Source organism: Phoxinus phoxinus (assembly GCF_949152265.1).
Source record: "Phoxinus phoxinus genome assembly, chromosome: 7".
Lineage (NCBI taxonomy): Eukaryota > Metazoa > Chordata > Actinopteri > Cypriniformes > Leuciscidae > Phoxinus > Phoxinus phoxinus.
In genome coordinates, this window is record NC_136882.1 from 19246555 (window position 1) to 19264574 (window position 18020).

Genomic DNA, 18020 nt, shown 5'->3' on the forward strand with positions numbered 1-18020 from the left:
GTATGTACTTATTTATTTTTTGGAGAATTTTTCCTAACACACTTCTGGCTATACTCCTGGCATATTAAATTAATGTATTTGTTACAAACTTTTCAGGGATAAATGGGTATAAAATCTTGTGATAAAGGTTTATCTTAGACTAAGTTTATCAAGACATTAAAACCATTTCTAATTTTATCAATTGCCTTGCCTTAAAACATATAATTTTGCTTTGGACAGACAATCTTGAAACCTCTTCACAGGTACATTCCTATAGGAGAAAAAATCAGTGCAAAAGGCTACCATTAAATTATTATTCTTACACGTGTGTGTGAGGTCAACTAAGCAGACTGCCAAGTGTTTTCCACAACTCTGGCAGGTTCTCCTGCTCAACAGTTGTGTGTTGAGCCACGGGTGAGATTGAAAAGGATGTTGAACGCAAGTTATTCATCTACCACTTAATTCATAAAAAGAAGATTGTTTATTTTTGTTTAAATAAGTAGAAAATGGTCAAAAGTAGGCTACAGGATGTAATTAAACAAAACTGAGCATTTGAACGGACATGGGCAATATATGGTGTACCTTTACTTACCAAAAGCTTTTCACCAGTAAATTAAAAGAATCAAGACAGACAAAGAAGAGTTTGTTGCATCTCACAGTTTATCAATTGCCATAATAAAAGCCCACCAGTTTCCTGACTTCCGTCATCACAGGAACCGCCAGGCCGCGAGCCTTCTCTGCTCCTTTGGCTAACAGACTCTCAAGATGGCCTCTGTCGGCCCGCAGTCTTTGGATCTCCAGACGAATGGGTTGCAGCTTTTCTACAACAGCCTCGGCAACCACATTCTTGTACTGTCCAGTGTCCATACCTTTAGCCAGCAGAATCACCTCCTCCACGCTCTGTCCAGACACAGCCGCGTGCATGGAGACTAGGTTTGATACACCTGGCCGGCTCTCAGGCTCATAGGTCACTTCAGAAATCAAGTCTGTCACAGCTCTGCGAATCTTAAGGGCAATGTCATCAGGTGTATCGTTCAGGAAGACTGTGGATAACTTTTGGGGGTCTGACTTGGACATCTTAGAAGACGGATCCCTGAGAGATTTCACCTTTCGAGTGACACCTGAGAGTTAAAAGGCAGGAAAAGTTAAACATTTCATCTGCAATCTCAAAAGAAAAAGGCACAAAATCAGTCACTGGCAGAACCCTTTCAAAAGATACACCTTTGTACAAAAAGTGTACATATTACTAGTAACTAAACCTCTTAAAGGGTACCGTACCAGTTCTCAAAGTGTAGTCTTTCCTATGCACTACTGTTCAAAAGTTTAGGGTCAGTAATATTTTATTTTAAATCATACTTTTATTAAACAAGGACACATTAGGTCAATGATTTTCATTGATCATAATGTGACCGTAAAGACATTTATAATGTTACTGAAGATTTATATTTCATATAAACCCTGTTCTTTTGAATGGTCTATTCAAAGCAACCTGAAGAGAGAAAAAAACACTGTACCCACAAAAATATTAAGCAGCACAAATGTTTTCAGCATTGATAATAATAAGAATGAAATATATACATTTACATAATAATAGAATGATTTCTGAAGGATCATGTGACACTCAAAACTGCAGAAAATTCAGCTTTCCCATCACAAGAATAAATTATATTTAAAATATATTTAAATGGAAAACTTTTAACTACTTTTTTTTAAAACTATTCATTAAATGAACTGGCTCATTGGTTCATGTAATGAGTAATTGAATCATGGTGCCGAAAATGGTGCAGGAAACATGCTAGTTAATACAGATTTCACCTGAAATGCTCCTTTTACAATACTGCCTAATCATTTCAATACAAAATAAATCACAGAATGCAATTTTCCACTTTTTATAAAATCAATTTCTGCAAATTAGCATTAAACAGTGACCACACTCAAACACTCATCAGATTGAAATTAAGTATCTCAGGAAAGCAACGCGGTTGTGTAAATATTATTTCTTTGTGAGATCACAACACAGATGGACTCTAATGGTCGGATCTTTGATTTGGTTTCCGTGCAACAGATATTGTTTGGCTTCTTCAGCTTTGGCACCAGAATGCAGGCACAGTCTTCCTACACATGTAAGAAGAGCGACGTGAACCGGTCCTTTGTGAAGTCACTATAGGGAAACCCCCCAAATCCATTATCACCCCATCACTCAGATAGAGAAGGAAGAGAACATTCCTTTAATCACAGCGCCATTGCACACATGACTGGCTTCATATTGTGCTTTTATGATGGCGATAATTATAGAGAATGAAAGACTGTAGCTCAAACTGATGGTCCAACATGCCTGCCATGTGTGCGCACGACTTATTATGCGAGTGTATGCAGAACGTGTAACACACAGAGAGGAAAGCGGGGAGCTCGAGCAGACACTTGAGAGCACTGACTCATTCGTGTGTTCGCTGAATGACACGGAATAATTGGTCGTACTTTTCCACTTTATAGAGTTTGTGTGCAGGTGAACCTTTATGAGAAAAACAGACTGATTAAAATGGGAAGTCATGAGATAAATACAAGAACTTCCAAACATACTGAGCAGGGCACGAGGCTCGGGGAAGAACTCTCCATACTGGTTGTTAAAGATGCGGGCCAAGTCCTGGGCGAGCTCCAAGTGCTGGATCTGGTCCTCCCCTACTGGCACATGTGTGGATCTGCACAACAATAACATCAGTCTCTCTCACTCTCACACAAAAAGCTGGGAATATAACCGCACTAAGAACAAAACACATCAAGAGCAGAGCCGGTCATACTTGTAGAGCAGAATATCCGCTGCTTGTAACACTGGGTACGTATAAAGCCCCACACTGCCTTCATTCTTCTCCATGCTCTTCATCTGCAAGGACAAGAAATGGAGGATTTACCACTGGAAGGACAGAGAGGAAAGTTTGAAATCAATCTAAAGCACCTTTCATTACATTTGGCTGTCTGTTTTCTTATTACAATGAGGTCTAACATCAAGCGCTGTCTCAGTGTCCCAGATCGGGCTGAATGAAGGAGTTTTGCCACATTAACGCACGCAGGCAGCATCCAAAGGCCACTTTCCGCCACGTTTCACATGCACTCAGCTGTTGAGTAAACAGCTAGGTGTTTTCCCTGCAGCGGTGGGAGGCTTCTGGCCGAGCGCTCCGTCAGCAGCAATATAAAAGGGTTGTCCTCTCTGGGTGAATCACAGTCATTATCAAGCCCTGTCTCTCCCTGCCAGGTCCGCCAACCCTCACGACCGGCACAGGAAAACCCTGTCGCCGTGCCACATAGACAACAAACAGAGGGAGGCTTGAACATTTAAATTGGCAAGCTACCATCTTCTAGAGGGCTCTAATATATCGTGCGGATTTTTATTTAACACGATCACGAGCAGATGAAAATAAAACATTTTTCAACTGATAAATGCAGCACAAAAAAAAAAAAGGTGCTGTAATTACCTTCCATTGAGGCAGGTGCCGTAAACGCGGCATGCTGGTAAGGCAACCTAGGATCCATGCGAGCTCAGCATGTTCAGCAACCTGCATAGATAAATTGTATAATAATTAGATTTTCACAACAAAAGTTACATGGCACGCATTTCTTTGTACGATCAATTTATTCATCAAGAAATACATTAAAAGTGCAATTCATTCATGCAATGCTTTGAACACACTTTTTCTATGATAATAGCAAGTAAGTAAGTGTTTGCATTTCTGTACATTTCCTTTTATTTTGACAAAATCAGAGTGAACTGTCCTGATATTAGAGCTGCACGATTCTGGATGAATTGAGAATCACGATTTTTTGGTTTCAAACTGAGAACATGATTCTCCCACGATTCTGAACGGACACAAAATAACATTACATTTACTAGAGGTTCTGACAAAATGTTCAGTGCTGCAGTCTATTTAAAAAGTGTAATTAATATGAATGAATTGTTTTTGTTTTTTAACGGTTTGAATGAATGATTCATTGACTCACTCATAGATACTTTACTTGTTTCATTACAGGATGAACCAGTTTTTTGAACAAATCTCTTGAATAATTTATTCAATGACAAATCCACCTGCAGCTGATATCATGATGAAGAAAAAGCCCCATTAAAAGAATGAATTTCTCCATTTCTGAGTTAGAAAACCAAACAGGAAAGGCCATCATATAGAGTGTGTCAAAGACAATAAGTCTTTTAAAATATCAGATAATTTGATGTTTTCAGGACATGGCAAGTTTAGTTAAGGTTGCAAAATTTAGTGCAACTCCACAAAAACTTAAGTATATTTATTATTTAATAATTAATTATATATATAATAAATTACTATAATTATATTACATATATAATTATATATTATAATATAATTGATCTTACTCTTGATATGTACAGTGACAGTACATTACGCGTAAACTAGGCATCTTCGTAGCGCCCCTGTGTGGTAGTTAAGAGAACAAGATGTTCCCCACCTCCCAACAGGTGCACAGTAGCACAGCAAGGAGGCTCGCCTCACTGCATCCAACTCAAACTAGTCTTTCTCTCATTACAAAATCATGAAAGAGCTTATCTGACTGCCATTTTAAAATCTGCACAGTTCCCAGAATTATGCACACACACACACAGATTCGAAAGAAAAACACTCCTCAACATCATTCTGCTTCAGAGAATTAAACTTTATGGGTGCTGGCGACACGGCGCCATCTCTCATATACTCTCACAAAAGGATTCTGAGGCATCTGATGTAAACCCCGAGAGGAATGAACATAAAATGTGATATTTATTACAGTTAGCTAATCTGTGTGAGGGCGAGACAGCAGATACAAAGATGACTGAGGGATCATGGTATAGTGGTGGTGGATATCTCAGATGACCTCATTTGTCAGATTTGTGCAATCAATTGAGACAAAAAAAACAAGAGTAAGTGAACCAATAGAGCCCTAAATATAAACTGTTTATTCTTCAGAAACATCAGTGAAAACTAATTTAAGAGAAATGTGAAGGTCCAGAGTGAAAAAAAGGATCTAATTTACACACAATTAAATTACGCAAGTCTTCCAGAAACGTACACAAATCTCTCTGTTGTGTAGATGCTGTTCTGGCAAAAGAGTTTCAAGTGCAATTTACCACAAATACACATATACTGTAGCTTTAACACAAAGCCCTGTCCTTAAGATTCGGTTGATTTTAGCTTGTCACCATTTTTTTCAATGAAGCCAAGTGTTTTCCTTGGGCCATGGTATTATTTTCACATGTGGAACAGTCTTGTGCTCGTATGTTCGATGGGAGGTCTTCAGTCCTGCCAAGATATGTGGCATGAAGTTAAAATGGAATCAAATCAGGGGAGTGCGAGAGTGTGTGTGTGTGTGTGTGTGTGTGTGTGTTTTCACATGCTCGCTGCAAAGTTCCAGTGAGAAAACACACAAAACCCCGACACACTTTTACTCTGCTGCACAACACACACAAACACACACAGTTGAAAGCATATCAGGTGGCTGAGAGGAAGAACATGTCCACACTTATTATAGTTACCCTTCAAAAGTTGCTCAATTCGAGAGAAAAAGTGCTAGACAGCTAGCGAGTTGCTGCGTACAGTAAAATCTATTATTATCCTCCTCTTTCTGCTTCATGTGGTCACTTTGAAGTGAACCGTGAAAACGAATCTATGCGTTTTCCCCATCCCGAGAATTTGTAGAGATAGAAATCGTTTTGGTAGAATACGCATTTAAAGCAAAACTCCATTATATAAATATTTGGCGATGGAAAATGTGTTTTAGCTGACTGCCAGTAGTTCAGCCCAATAAAACGACCGGACGCCTTTTTAGAATGAGACTTCTGAAGTTATTTGAAAGGTGCCTTTGACGTTATTTGACATTGTTTAGGCAGCAGGGAAGAACAAAGATCTGCACAGTTCAAAAATATTATACTAGTAGCAGTTATGCATGGTTTAAAGGGATAGTTGAAAATTCTGTCATCAATTACCTTCAAGTCATCCCAAAGTTACCTACATTTGGACACCATTGACTTTCATTGTGTGGGTAAAAACAGTTCATCAAAATATCTTATTTTGTGTTCAGCAGAATAAAGTAAGTCATGCAGGTTTGGAACGACAGTAAATGATGATAGAATATTCATGCCTGGATGAACGATCCCTTTAATGTGATTAAATACATGTTGTTTACTTGGAAGCAAGTCTTCAAAGCAGGACTCACTTGAGACTGCTGAAAGAGGATGGAGCGAGTCGGGTCAATGCCACAGGCCAACAGACTGGCGGCCATGTCCAGGATGTTGTCTCGCAGTATCTGAGGGTCCTGAGGCTGGGTGATGGAATGAAGGTCTACTATGCTGTACATGACTGTACTGTACTCGTCCTGCAGGGCCACCCAGTTCTCTAGAGCTCCCAGATAGTTCCCCAAGTGAGGAACACCCGTGGGCTGGATTCCTGAGAAAACCTGCCCTTTAGGGCGGCTCTGTAGGTAAAAAAAAAACAAAATCGGTTAAGAAGAAAGACAAACAATAATAGGAGACACAAAAGATGGCATAAAAGTGAATGTAACTAAAGTTGGTGGTGCACCTACATGAAGAAAGGGGACGCATTACACAGTTTTATGAATGTTATCAAAGCGATAAATCCAAAAGCATGTCTCACACTAACAGAGCACCCTACTGGGTGAGAAAGTGCTAGAGCGGAACTGCTCCACAGCCAATGAAAACACTCCACAGTTCACAGCCAGCCAATAGCAGCTTTTGAGAGTGACATAGTTGTGGAATAATAATCACAGTAGTGGTCCTGCCCGAAACAGCAATAGAAGAAAGCAGTGTGATGTTGTAAACCCATAAAGTATATTAAAGATTGGGAAGAATAAAACAAAGAGCTCATTTTAAAATGCTTGGACAGAGAAGGAAGCCCCTACTCCATAGTCTTTATGGAGAGAGAAAAAAGAGAGAGATTCTTGCCTACAGACCTCTGGACAAATATTGTGTTACTAGCAGGCCTAGATGAGACATGTTTCTGACAGTGGTTGGTGGCAGTAAGCTCAGGCGTTGTTGATGCTCTGAAAAAAAAAACTAAATTCAAAACGTCCAAACTCTAACTTTTAAAAATTCAACTTTCAAAACTCCCAAATAATCTAATCTTTAAGAAAAGATTATCATTACAACATAAGAGTATTTAAACACGGAAAGCACACTTGCATGAATATAGCCGTTAACACCCGCATCACATGTATGAGGTAACTTCTTTTGGGGTCCATTTACAATCTAAGATCTATGGCTGATCTAAAATCAGTTTGGCTTGAGGGAAGCCTATAGCCAAGGAAATTCAATCACTGATCCAGTGTCATTAGCTAGTTAGCCTATATATAAGGAAAGAGTAGGCCATTTATGCCATTACCGGGTGAGTAATTGCAGTGCAGTGGCCTGAATGCACAGGGCCTCTCCGAGGTGTCAGAAGTGATTTGGGGCAGAACGGAGCCTGGTTCATGTGTTCTCTCACCTTGCGCTGTTCCCCTCTTCCCCTCTGGCCGATCATTAACCATCCAGACATGGTAATGGTGTCATTTGAGACAATCACACATAAGCTGAAACAACACTAGTCCCAAATACCGAAGGAATAATCAGCATATCGTACCTCCCATCTGCAGACAATAAGGAATGTCTTAAAAATCTGATTTTTTTAAATACATTTTTTTGGCAGCTGGTGTGATGATGGGGGAATTTATATTTAACAGGCACATTACATAGTAACCTGAAAAATGACTGTTTTCAATGTCATTTTCATTATTTATTAAGGAAGGTTTTAACAATGATAGGGACATCAGTTAAACAATACAGAAATTCCTAATTCTGCAATCTTTATTTATATGTGTTGATGCCATAAATAAATAACTACTGCAGCATTTTTAAAATGTCCTTGTTTAGTCTAAAGTCAACTGAAAAAGCTTATTTGTTTTATACATTATACATCAAACTATGTATTAATGCAATTTGACTTAATAGTGAAATTACTTTTCTGAAATGTACAGAAAAAACAGTGTCGTGAGGCTCTAAATTGTCATTTGAAAATTTGTCAGGAATAAATAATGCTTAAGTCAAACACAGATGTTAGACAGCATCCCTGTTAATTTAAAGTCTAATGTGAAATAAAATACTTTTAATTTGACAAATAAATCATGACACACTATATACTATTTCCATTCTCACCTACAGTAATTTCACCCATTTACTCAAATGTACTGTCTCCTCAGCTGTCCCACCAGCACAAACCCATTCTTGATGACACCTGGCAGGAGCAGTAACTTCTCTCCTAATGTTTTACACTGACAAACGCAACACTGTTGTACCACAGTGCAGCAAAGTAGCAACAAAATTCCTACAGGTCTACCATATGGAGTACACATTAAACCGTACAATGTGTGCGCAAGCAGATAGGGTTACATGTATACACCTACGGTCTCTGTTCTTACACTCATGTAGGCACTTTGTAGGAGTATTTAATTGTAAGAGTGTCTGTGTGTGTTCCAGTAGGTGCAGAATAGAGAGAGAGCTAGTCTAGAAAAAACTAGATACAGTATATGAATAATACTGGTTTTTCAGTCAACTGCCAGTGAGTGGAGGTCTAGAGTATTTTGGGTGATTCCATCTCAAATGGCTCAAAAATGGTAAAGTTCTGCATTAAAATAAAAAAAACTGGTGGTTTTGCAATACCAACAGACTAAACACCTGACAGCAGCAGGACCTAAAAAGCACACACACACACACAGTTTGCAATTATACTAAAGGTTTTCATGCTCAGAAAGGACATGTTATAACCCAGAGGTTTTCAAATAGCGAAAATAAAACACTTTTCATACGTCAAATGATGTGTCCGATCAAAATCTAAATTTTTCGTCTGAAGTGACAGACACTCACAAACCCTATAAAAATAATAAATACATAATAATGATAAAATCATTTTATTGTTTGATTATAGAGACATTTTATTGTCTGTTGTATTTAGGCAAAGCATTGGGTCTCCACTAGATGTCCAAGTTAAAATTGGACATGGACTGACACAATGAGCTTGTAATTAACAACTGGCCACTGCTGTGCACACACTATGAAAAAAAAAATATTTGCTGCCTTAAATTAAGTACAATAAACTGGCTACAGTCATTTCAACTCATTAAAAAAAAAAAAAAAACGGTCTAGTTGTATCTCTTACAACTTAAAAATAAAGTTGAAATTACTTAAATTATTTTGATGAGTTAAAGTAATGGACAAACATGTGTTGCCATGAATTACGGATAATAATTTTTACAGTGAAGAGACATTCACCAAGAAACGATAAGAACCCTAAAGAGCCATCAAGACCTTGACGAAACAGACAGCCTAGCTGGGCTCTGACATCTCGCCAGTGACGGCCATCTTTGCATGCCAATTCCAACACTACCTTTCACCACCCTTTATGGTTCTGCAGGAAAGCATCAGCAGCTCAGTAAATGTAGAGAAGCTCTCCACAGGAGCTCATATCAGAGAGGGAGCGTGAGGCCGGTTCTGAACGGCACCTCTGACCCTCCCGCCCCAGTCCATTTGTCCCCCACTAAGCTTCAGACACACAGAACCTACTGTTACAGTGTCTATCAGCATCGCCTCACTCACCCTATTAAAACAGACATCACGCTGAACAGCAGAAACACATGCCTTAATCCTGCCACTCTCTGCTGGGCTACCCAACAAAGCCCCGCTTTGGTGAAGTAAAGAGCAGAAAATCATTTTTATGCACCTTCCCGTGCCCGAAACGGTGGGGAATGTGTGTTTTTGCCGTACTGAAACACACTCAGCTTGAAGCGAAGTGCGAACGATAGAAAATAAAACAGGAACAAGACCTGTTTGGAGGGGAAAACACATTAGAGAATATGAGTGACAAAGCCAAAAAAGCAGAGAAAGAATGAGCAGGAGACAGAGGTATTTTGTGGTGTACAGGAGGTGGCAGGGGGGCAGGAGACGGAGCGTTTGATTAAATCTGCGGTTGACGTTTCGGACAGGTGAGATTGATGAGGTTCCTCTACGCTTCACACTGTGCGGAGAGCGCAGGGAGAGGAACAGAAACTCGCAGTGTGGAGAGCCAGGGCTGGGGGCCCTCTCACACCGTGGGGTCCCCGGCCTGATTAATGGGGCTGGAGTCCCTTCAAAAACAGCGCTCCCAGCAGAAAGGGCCGCACCGCGCTCCAAAAATAACCAGGACGGGACAGACGCTCCACTACGGACCGCGGCTCGGAGGCCAAACCCTGAACCGTTTAGGACCAATCGCTTTTGTTTCAATACAATCCTCCCTCTGCTGATCGCATTACATATTAAAAGATATGTTACGCTTAGTCTGACATGAAATATAATTATTTGCAAGCTACACAGAAAAGGCTGCCGAAATCTTAAACCAAAACCCAACGCCTGGCATGGAGAAGGATAAATGTCTTGCATGGATTATATTGTGATATTTGGACACCCTTTATAAACTACACTAAGCAAATAAAGGACAAATCCACTCTGACTTTTTTCCCTTTTGAGCCTCGACAGGGAAAACGCAGAGGCGCTAGCCTACTAATGACAAATTAAACACATAAAAGTCACAACGAAGCAGAAATAACCTGCACACACCTCATAAATTTATCAATGTGTAATTATGGTAACACTCAGGAACTCATGAGCCAGAGGTTTTTTTTTTTTTTCTCGTTCCCTCTAATTTCCTGCAGAGCTGACTGTTGGTTTGAACACAACCCAGAAGCTTGATACCAGATAGTGGGTTTAATTAACTACATCAGATTTTCTGTTACCATAAGTCTACAGGCCAGAGTAAGGCACAAAACTCCAGGTTTACTCGACAGGAATTTAGAGCCAAAATACACTAAATTATAAAAAATATTATGAGCGCTAGAGGGGTCTGGAGGGGTTATTCAGCACATATTGCGTTCATCCTTCAGAATGATGAACTGAATTACACAGCGGAGTGTGAAATAAAGTGCTTAGCTGACATGTAAAAACAAATCGTGTAATTAATAAATATAATCAGGCCCAGCTCATGTGCGCCTCCTTTCCTACGGTTTCCTCTCCGGGCGGCTCTGGGAGTAGGTTTAATGGTTTTAGCTGACATGAGAGTTAGAGCATTTAGACCTGAAGAAGAATTAAGAGCCGTTTCCTTCTTGTGCAACACAAGGCTGAGATGACTGATATCAGCCATTAAGACCACAGGCGATTAAGGGCCGGATAGGGAGCGTCGTGTTTTATAACACAGCTTGGAGCGAAGGCCCACTGCATCCTGCTGCCTCATGCTGCAACGTATGGAAGGATAATCAGGGAAGTTTCATGGATGGGATGTGATTGGAACAAAAGCTTAAAACTGACATGACTTTTATTGTCTAAATAACTGCATAAAACACTTACACAACAGGGGTATTTCAGCAGCTCCAGAAACAAAAACAAGAGTTTTCAACACAGAGTGAAAGGCTAATGCTGAATTTAATTAGCATTTGTTAGTCGAAACTTGCTAATTTTTGTGGTAAGAAAATCTAAGTGACTAATCCCCTTATTGAAGTGCTCCTTTTATTTGCTTGCCAAGCGGATTGATTTGAGACCATTTTTGACATTTTATATACAAGATTTATTTATAGGCATATTTCATTAGGTTAAATTCCCCCTCTCACTTATTCTTGGTGAGAAATCTATTTGAACTGTTTAAATCTGTGCTCATCTCTGGGTTTTCACACCATAATTAAATGACTTTCCATAACCCTTCCTTTGCCAGGAATACACTCCATGTTTTGACGCACATCACACCTAGCAGCATTGTGAACATCCGCACTGGCTGTCCCCGACATTTGGAGAGAATTAAAACAAATGAAAACCAACACCTCATTTCAAATGTTGTTGCTGGTAATAAAGGACTGTTGGGATGGGTTTTGACGTCTTTCTGTAACCTCACTCCCACAGTCGCAGCACTCTGCACTTTAGCGTCCCAAACGACACACTGCCTGTAGTTAACAAAACAGAGACTGGCTGCCAGCGGTGGACGCACATTCCTACACGGCAAGTGTGCTGAAGCCATCAAATAAAACGGGTTGTCAATCAAGTCAAGGCAGTGGGGGCTTCGCATGCTCAGTAAAAGGCACACTAGTTATAATTTACTGTGCTTAGGTCCAGTTAGAGTTACATACACTTAGGGAATTGCATTGTTAATTAACAGTTCCTTAACATACTCCAGTTCACTTTGAGTACCAGGATTCCTGTATATATATATATATATTAAAAAAAAGGCTGTGATGGCTGTTACAATCAGTGTTGTTTTAGGATGGTTCCTAACAGTGAGACATGGCTAATTGAGCAAGAATGAGCAAGTGAGTTTTGCAAGGAGGGTCAAGATAATCTAAATATAAAAGTGGTATAGGTTTAGATTTAAATAAATAAAAATAAAAAAGTAGTTAATGTACATTTTCTGTCAACTACTCAGCCACCATGAAATCAAAACTATTTATTTTTTTGGAATATTGCAGTCTTATTATAAATTAATTATCCATTCACATAATTATTTTTAAATTTATGTGCCTTCATAATAACTTGCCCTCCATCTTGCAGCGACATCTTTTCTCTAATGATGTGTTTACTGGCACTAGGGCGGGACAACCTGTCACTCATATGACATCACAGCAATAGCAAACCACAACCATCCAAATAATTCCTATAGGAAAAAAGTTGTTTTTTGTTCAAGAAGTCTTCACTCTTTTTCTTCAATTGGATACACACATCACAATAGGCTAGACCTTAGTCAGGTGATACCATATTGAATTGTACACAGAAGAAAACAAGGCTGTGAGGGATAGACTTACAGTCTTTACAATGGCAAGCACTGTATAAAGGTCTAGATCAGGGGTGTACAAACTCAGTCCTGGAGGGCCACTGTCCTGCAGAGTTTAGCTCTAGCTTGCCTCAACAACACGCATGCCTGGAAGTTTCTAGAATGCTTAGCAGGACCTTGATTAGCTAGCTAAGGTGTTTAATTGGGGTTGAAGCTAAACTTTGCAGGACAGTGGCCCTCCATGAGCAGGATTGGACACCACTGGTCTAGATCAATTAATTTTTTAGAACTCACAACTTTCAAAACTGTTTAAAGGAGTTTTTCTCAACTAGTTTGTTTGTTTGTTTTTCCGGAAAGACGTTGTATAATCAATTGAGTGCACTGTACTTCAATCCCTCACAGCCTCGTTTTCATTCCTGTCAAAATTTTAATTGAATACTTCCAAGAAAGTTTCTGTCCTTTGGCGTATACAATAAAAATCTATACAATAAAATTCAAAGTATTGTAATAAAAAAATGAGAGAATTTGTTGTGCACTAATCAAAGTAAAAATATATTTCATGATTTCACAGAAATTATTAAAAATATTCAACAGAGAAAAACATAAGATTCGCCACAACTAATTTGCCAAGCCACAGTACTCTTAATATTTTTGGGGGGGGACAAAACAAAACTTTTTTAAAACTCTTTTCTTTTACTATTTTCATAATTTAAAACAACTAAATTCAGCACAAGGGAATAGACAAAGTCTTTGAAATAAGGGAACCTATTACTTCTCAACAGAGTTGAACAACACAACAAAACATTTCCCAATCTGTTTGAAATAAAATGGAATTCACAATATGATTTTGTTTACCCGAACTCTGCTGCAAAAAGTGTCATATTTTATAGAACCATGAGATAATCTTTATGTTGTTATTGTGATCATACAAAATGTGAAAAATTCTTGGACATGAGGGGGAAAGTGTTTTTGAAGGCTCTTATGTTCACCGAGGCTCCATTAATCCAGGCTTCAGTGTCACATTATCCTAAAGAAATCCTTGTAATATTCTAATAAATAAAAAATCTTAATAATTTCTGATAGTGTAAATGTGGGTGTTTGTGCATTTATAAGCTGCAGCACCACAGACCCTAATTTACTCACTGCAGTTAACAACAATGTCAAGATGCTGCATGTTACATGTAATCCTGGCTAAATAAATGTTACTGCCACTAATATCAAACTATTCTAGACATTTAAAAGCTTTAGCAAAAAGGCACTTACAACTATATAGCAAGACAAAAAAACTAACAATAGCAAAGCGATTTTTAAACAATGCAGTTTTCACACATTAGTCTATTTGAAAAGACTATATTACATAGGCTACTGTTATGTGTTTAGATTGACAATTACACTTGTCGGATACTTTCAATCCATTACAGAACAGAGGTTTCCACTGAAGGTGAACATATAACAGATCCTCCGTAAAGCTCTCAAACTGACCAATAAAACAATAGTAAAAATAAAAGACCTTCTTACCATTGTTCCCGTCGCTTTTCCAGCTTTGAATAATATTCGATGGGAATTACTCGTGTGAATAAAACGAAACAGAGATTTCATGTTACACTTCATGGACAGCGCCATCTTGAATTAATCATAAACACACAAGTACGGTGTCCAATAAGGGACATCGGGCAAAACAGGTCGGTGACTCACTCATTTTTTAAGAAGGAACTGCCCATGAAAATCCCACCTAATCCCGAATTTCAATCAAAGTGAACACCTATATAGGAATTTCATCTAATATGTTAATGCCTATATTTATGTTTATATGCCATAGCCTCACTCCGAAGAGCAGAGAACTTGAAGGGAGCTGGCCACAATTGTCTCACTCGACACAAGTCACAATGAAGACGTAGCCTACTTCAGTGTTCGTGTGAGGATCAATTTGAACTTGAAACGGACACAACTAACAAGTAAGCCTGTATATTAATTTACACACCATGCTTGTTTCCCTTGTAAAAAAGATTAATTTTTGTAGTTTTAGTCTCAGGTCATCCCAGAGTGTTTACTAGCCTTTCTATCTAACTCCATAAGAAATCAGTCTGTTTTCAGTTGATGTGTGAACAAAACTTCACAAAACAAAACATCATAACTTGACATCCAAAAACCACAATAAGCTTTGCGCTTTGCTACTTAATGTGAAAGAATGGCCCGCTTTAAAATTCTGTTTAAAATTCAAATGTGTTTTGGCGCTCAGTTCAAGCGACATGTGAGCCTATATATAGCTCAATAGCACGAAATAAACGTGAATAAATATCAGAAGGTATATGTTGAAAGATACAGTAGCCTACAAATTATTGAAATCATCTCATGGAATTGCTCAATCAGTTCTGAAAAACGCCAATAAAACAGCTAGTAAACAATATCACTTAGTCACATTTCTACCTCAGGAAAGCTATTCAATGACCATAACCATAAAAAAATAAACTCTAGAGAGGAACATTTTGATAAATATATGCACGAGATTACAATTTCATTATAAGGCTATTATGGGCTGTTGTTTAAATGTTGATATTTCACCAATAAAAATAGAGTAAAAATATAATTCTATTACTAAAAAGTTGATATAAAACCTGCCATATGTGTCATTTAAATGTTTGTACAACTCAGTATTATTTGAGAGTTAATTATTAAATACATTTAATTAATTAATTGATTATTAAATTGTATTAGGCTAAACTATTTTCATTTCCGGTTTTGGTTTTGGCTGAGTGCATCTTGAATTTTTATTTAGGTGCATCAGTAGTATAAATGTATTTACACAGGAATTACAATCCCCAATCCCAATACAATCTTTTTAGTGTCCCACCCTAGGATTTTTACTGTCCCCCACTGGCCACCCCATTAAAAATTTCCCAGAGGCGCCACTGAGCATATAAGTGACTTCTTTCAAAAACAATAAAATATATATAAATAGGCCTGTCTATATGTATACACACATGACCATAAAATTACTTCCTTGAACTAGTCAATAGTAGTAGTAGCAAGTAGTAGGCCTACCCTTCGCTACTTCGATAGAGGGAGTTCACTTTTGTTTGGAACGTTCCCTTCCTGAAGGGCGCAAAAACGCTTTACTGCATAAATGTCATAAACGAAGATTTAATCCATTTAGAAAAGAAAAAAATAAATACTTAAAGGGATAGTTCACCCAAAAAAAATTAATTCTGTCATCATTTACTCACATTCATCATGTTGTTCCAAACCTGTATGGCTTTATTTCTGAGATATTTTGAAGAATGACAGTAACAAAACAGTTGATGGGCCCCATTGATTTCCATAGTATTTTTTTCCATGTAATGAAAGTGAATGTAAACTGAGACTGTCATATTCTACCACAAAAGAAAGTGAAGATATTGATATAATTTTAACTTCTGAGTTAACTATTCCATTAAAACCACCCTTCAAGTTAATCCTTCCTTCACATTGTAGCTAAATGTTTATTAAAGGCACACTCTATGCCTAAGTCAGTAACAGTAACAATTTTTAGAATACAGCAAGTATTAAAGTCCAACTTTAGCATTTCATTTGATGTAATTATCGACCCGCTGGTTCTAAAAGGGACCAACAGTTTTGTGTTTTGCAGTTTTTCTGCATTCCCTTCAACCACATCTGCTGCTGATTCTCTCACCTTTGCATCTGGTTGTATTCACACACATATTCTATATTCAAGACCGTCTCCTGCGGCACTGTGCGCTGTAACACATAGACCGTGATCAAGCAGCGTGTCTATACCAAAACCTCACTTTGTGTTTGCATCATGCTCTGTGATTCCCGCTCTCTCTGTTGGCTGTTAGTGCCTTTGGCATCTATTTCCTGGCCACCCAGTCGCATCGCCTTGTTCTGCGCCTCTCTGAAGAAGAATTTCTCACATGATAATGATGATGATATTTCTCTTTCTGTTCCCCCGAAAAGGTGGTTTTACTACATCTTGTTATAGCCTCCCACTTCATTTCTTAATTTAATGAGCTGCAGCAAAATAAAATGTTTGTGGTGCTTGGAAAAACCACTTGTGCTTACAGTTGACATTTTGTGTGTGTTTGAGTATGTGTGACAGAAAGAAAGGGACGGAGAGACAGAAAGAGAGAGGGAGCAAAGCAGGGTGGATGCAGAGACAGAACTGGCAGCACCCTACTGTGATAGACTTTAGGAAAATAATATGTGGCTAATCTCTGTGTTTGAGTGTGTGTGTGGTCCGTGAATAACATCTCCAACTTTACTGAGGTTCCTTTGTTTTAGAGAAAGAATATTAGTTTATTCATATGTTTAAGCAAATGAAAATCCAAATAAATGTAACTTCAATAGAGTGTGGTTAAAAATAGAAAGATAATGTTCTCAATATGTATGTATTTTTGGTTAATTCAAAGATTATCTTTTGATGCATTTATTTAGTGTGTGTGTGTGTGTGTGTGTGTGTGTGTGTGTGTGTGTGTGTGTGTGTGTGTGTGTGTGTGTGTGTGTGTGTGTGTGTGTGTGTGTGTGTGTGTGTGTGTGTGTGTGTGTGTGTGTGTGTGTGTTTAGTGACAGTTTAGTTCAGAACTTCACAGGAAGAGAAATTAACTTGTAATACATTCTTGGTTGGAAATGAAGTTCTCCAGCCTGGTCCAAAAAGTTACTTTATTAATGTTGTGATGTAATGGAAGGAGCTTCAGTCTTGTCTTCCATATGGTGATACATACAAGTGAAGCTGATTATCAAAAAAGAAAAAAGAAACGTTGACTTGGACTTGATTCTATCCATCGGTTTTTGATGGAGGCATATCTTAATGCAAGCATGCAGTCGATTGTTTAGAGATTTAGAAGAAGAGGGTTATGTGGACTAAATGATTGGAGAAGTCCGACATGCATCACCAGTGGGAAGAGGACGGAGTTATGACATTTTAATGAAAAATAAAATCATAAATGAAGTGAACGCATACATGGATGAATCGTTCACAATAAGATCAATAACATGCATTTAGAAAAAAGATAGGGGGAATTTTCATTTAATGCCAACTTTTAAAAAAATTGCCTTAATGCCCATAAACCTTTCAAATCTTCAAAATACTTTTTTGTAATTTTTTTCACAATTCAAATCAAGGATTTCTTATGCCAACATTCAAAGTTGGCTTTTGCTTTTCTTGTCAATTTCTTTGAATATCAACCTCTTGTAATTGTGCTTTCAAATTGTGTGTCCAAA

At 38.2% G+C, this 18020-nt stretch overlaps 2 protein-coding genes across 5 annotated transcripts in view; one reads left to right on the top strand and one right to left on the bottom strand.

Annotated features, from left to right (window-relative positions):
• wars2 (tryptophanyl tRNA synthetase 2, mitochondrial) lies at nt 1–14571 on the bottom strand. Its single transcript, XM_079618274.1, has 6 exons — nt 14322–14571; nt 6190–6447; nt 3450–3530; nt 2778–2860; nt 2560–2678; nt 1–1100 (listed from the first exon to the last, which is right to left on the bottom strand). The coding sequence occupies exons 1-6, from the start codon at nt 14424–14426 to the stop codon at nt 643–645; spliced, it is 1104 nt and encodes a 367-aa protein (XP_079474400.1). The 5' UTR covers nt 14427–14571; the 3' UTR covers nt 1–642.
• The window catches only part of hao2 (hydroxyacid oxidase 2 (long chain)), a 42273-nt gene continuing 38687 nt past the window's right edge, over nt 14435–18020 (top strand). For 2 of the 4 annotated variants that reach the window (XM_079618264.1, XM_079618269.1), the window contains exon 1: nt 14475–14758. The gene's annotated coding sequence lies outside the window, so the exon portion shown is untranslated. Of the gene's footprint in view, nt 14759–18020 lie in introns of all 4 variants that reach the window. The other 2 variants (XM_079618266.1, XM_079618270.1) reach the window with 2 other exon arrangements.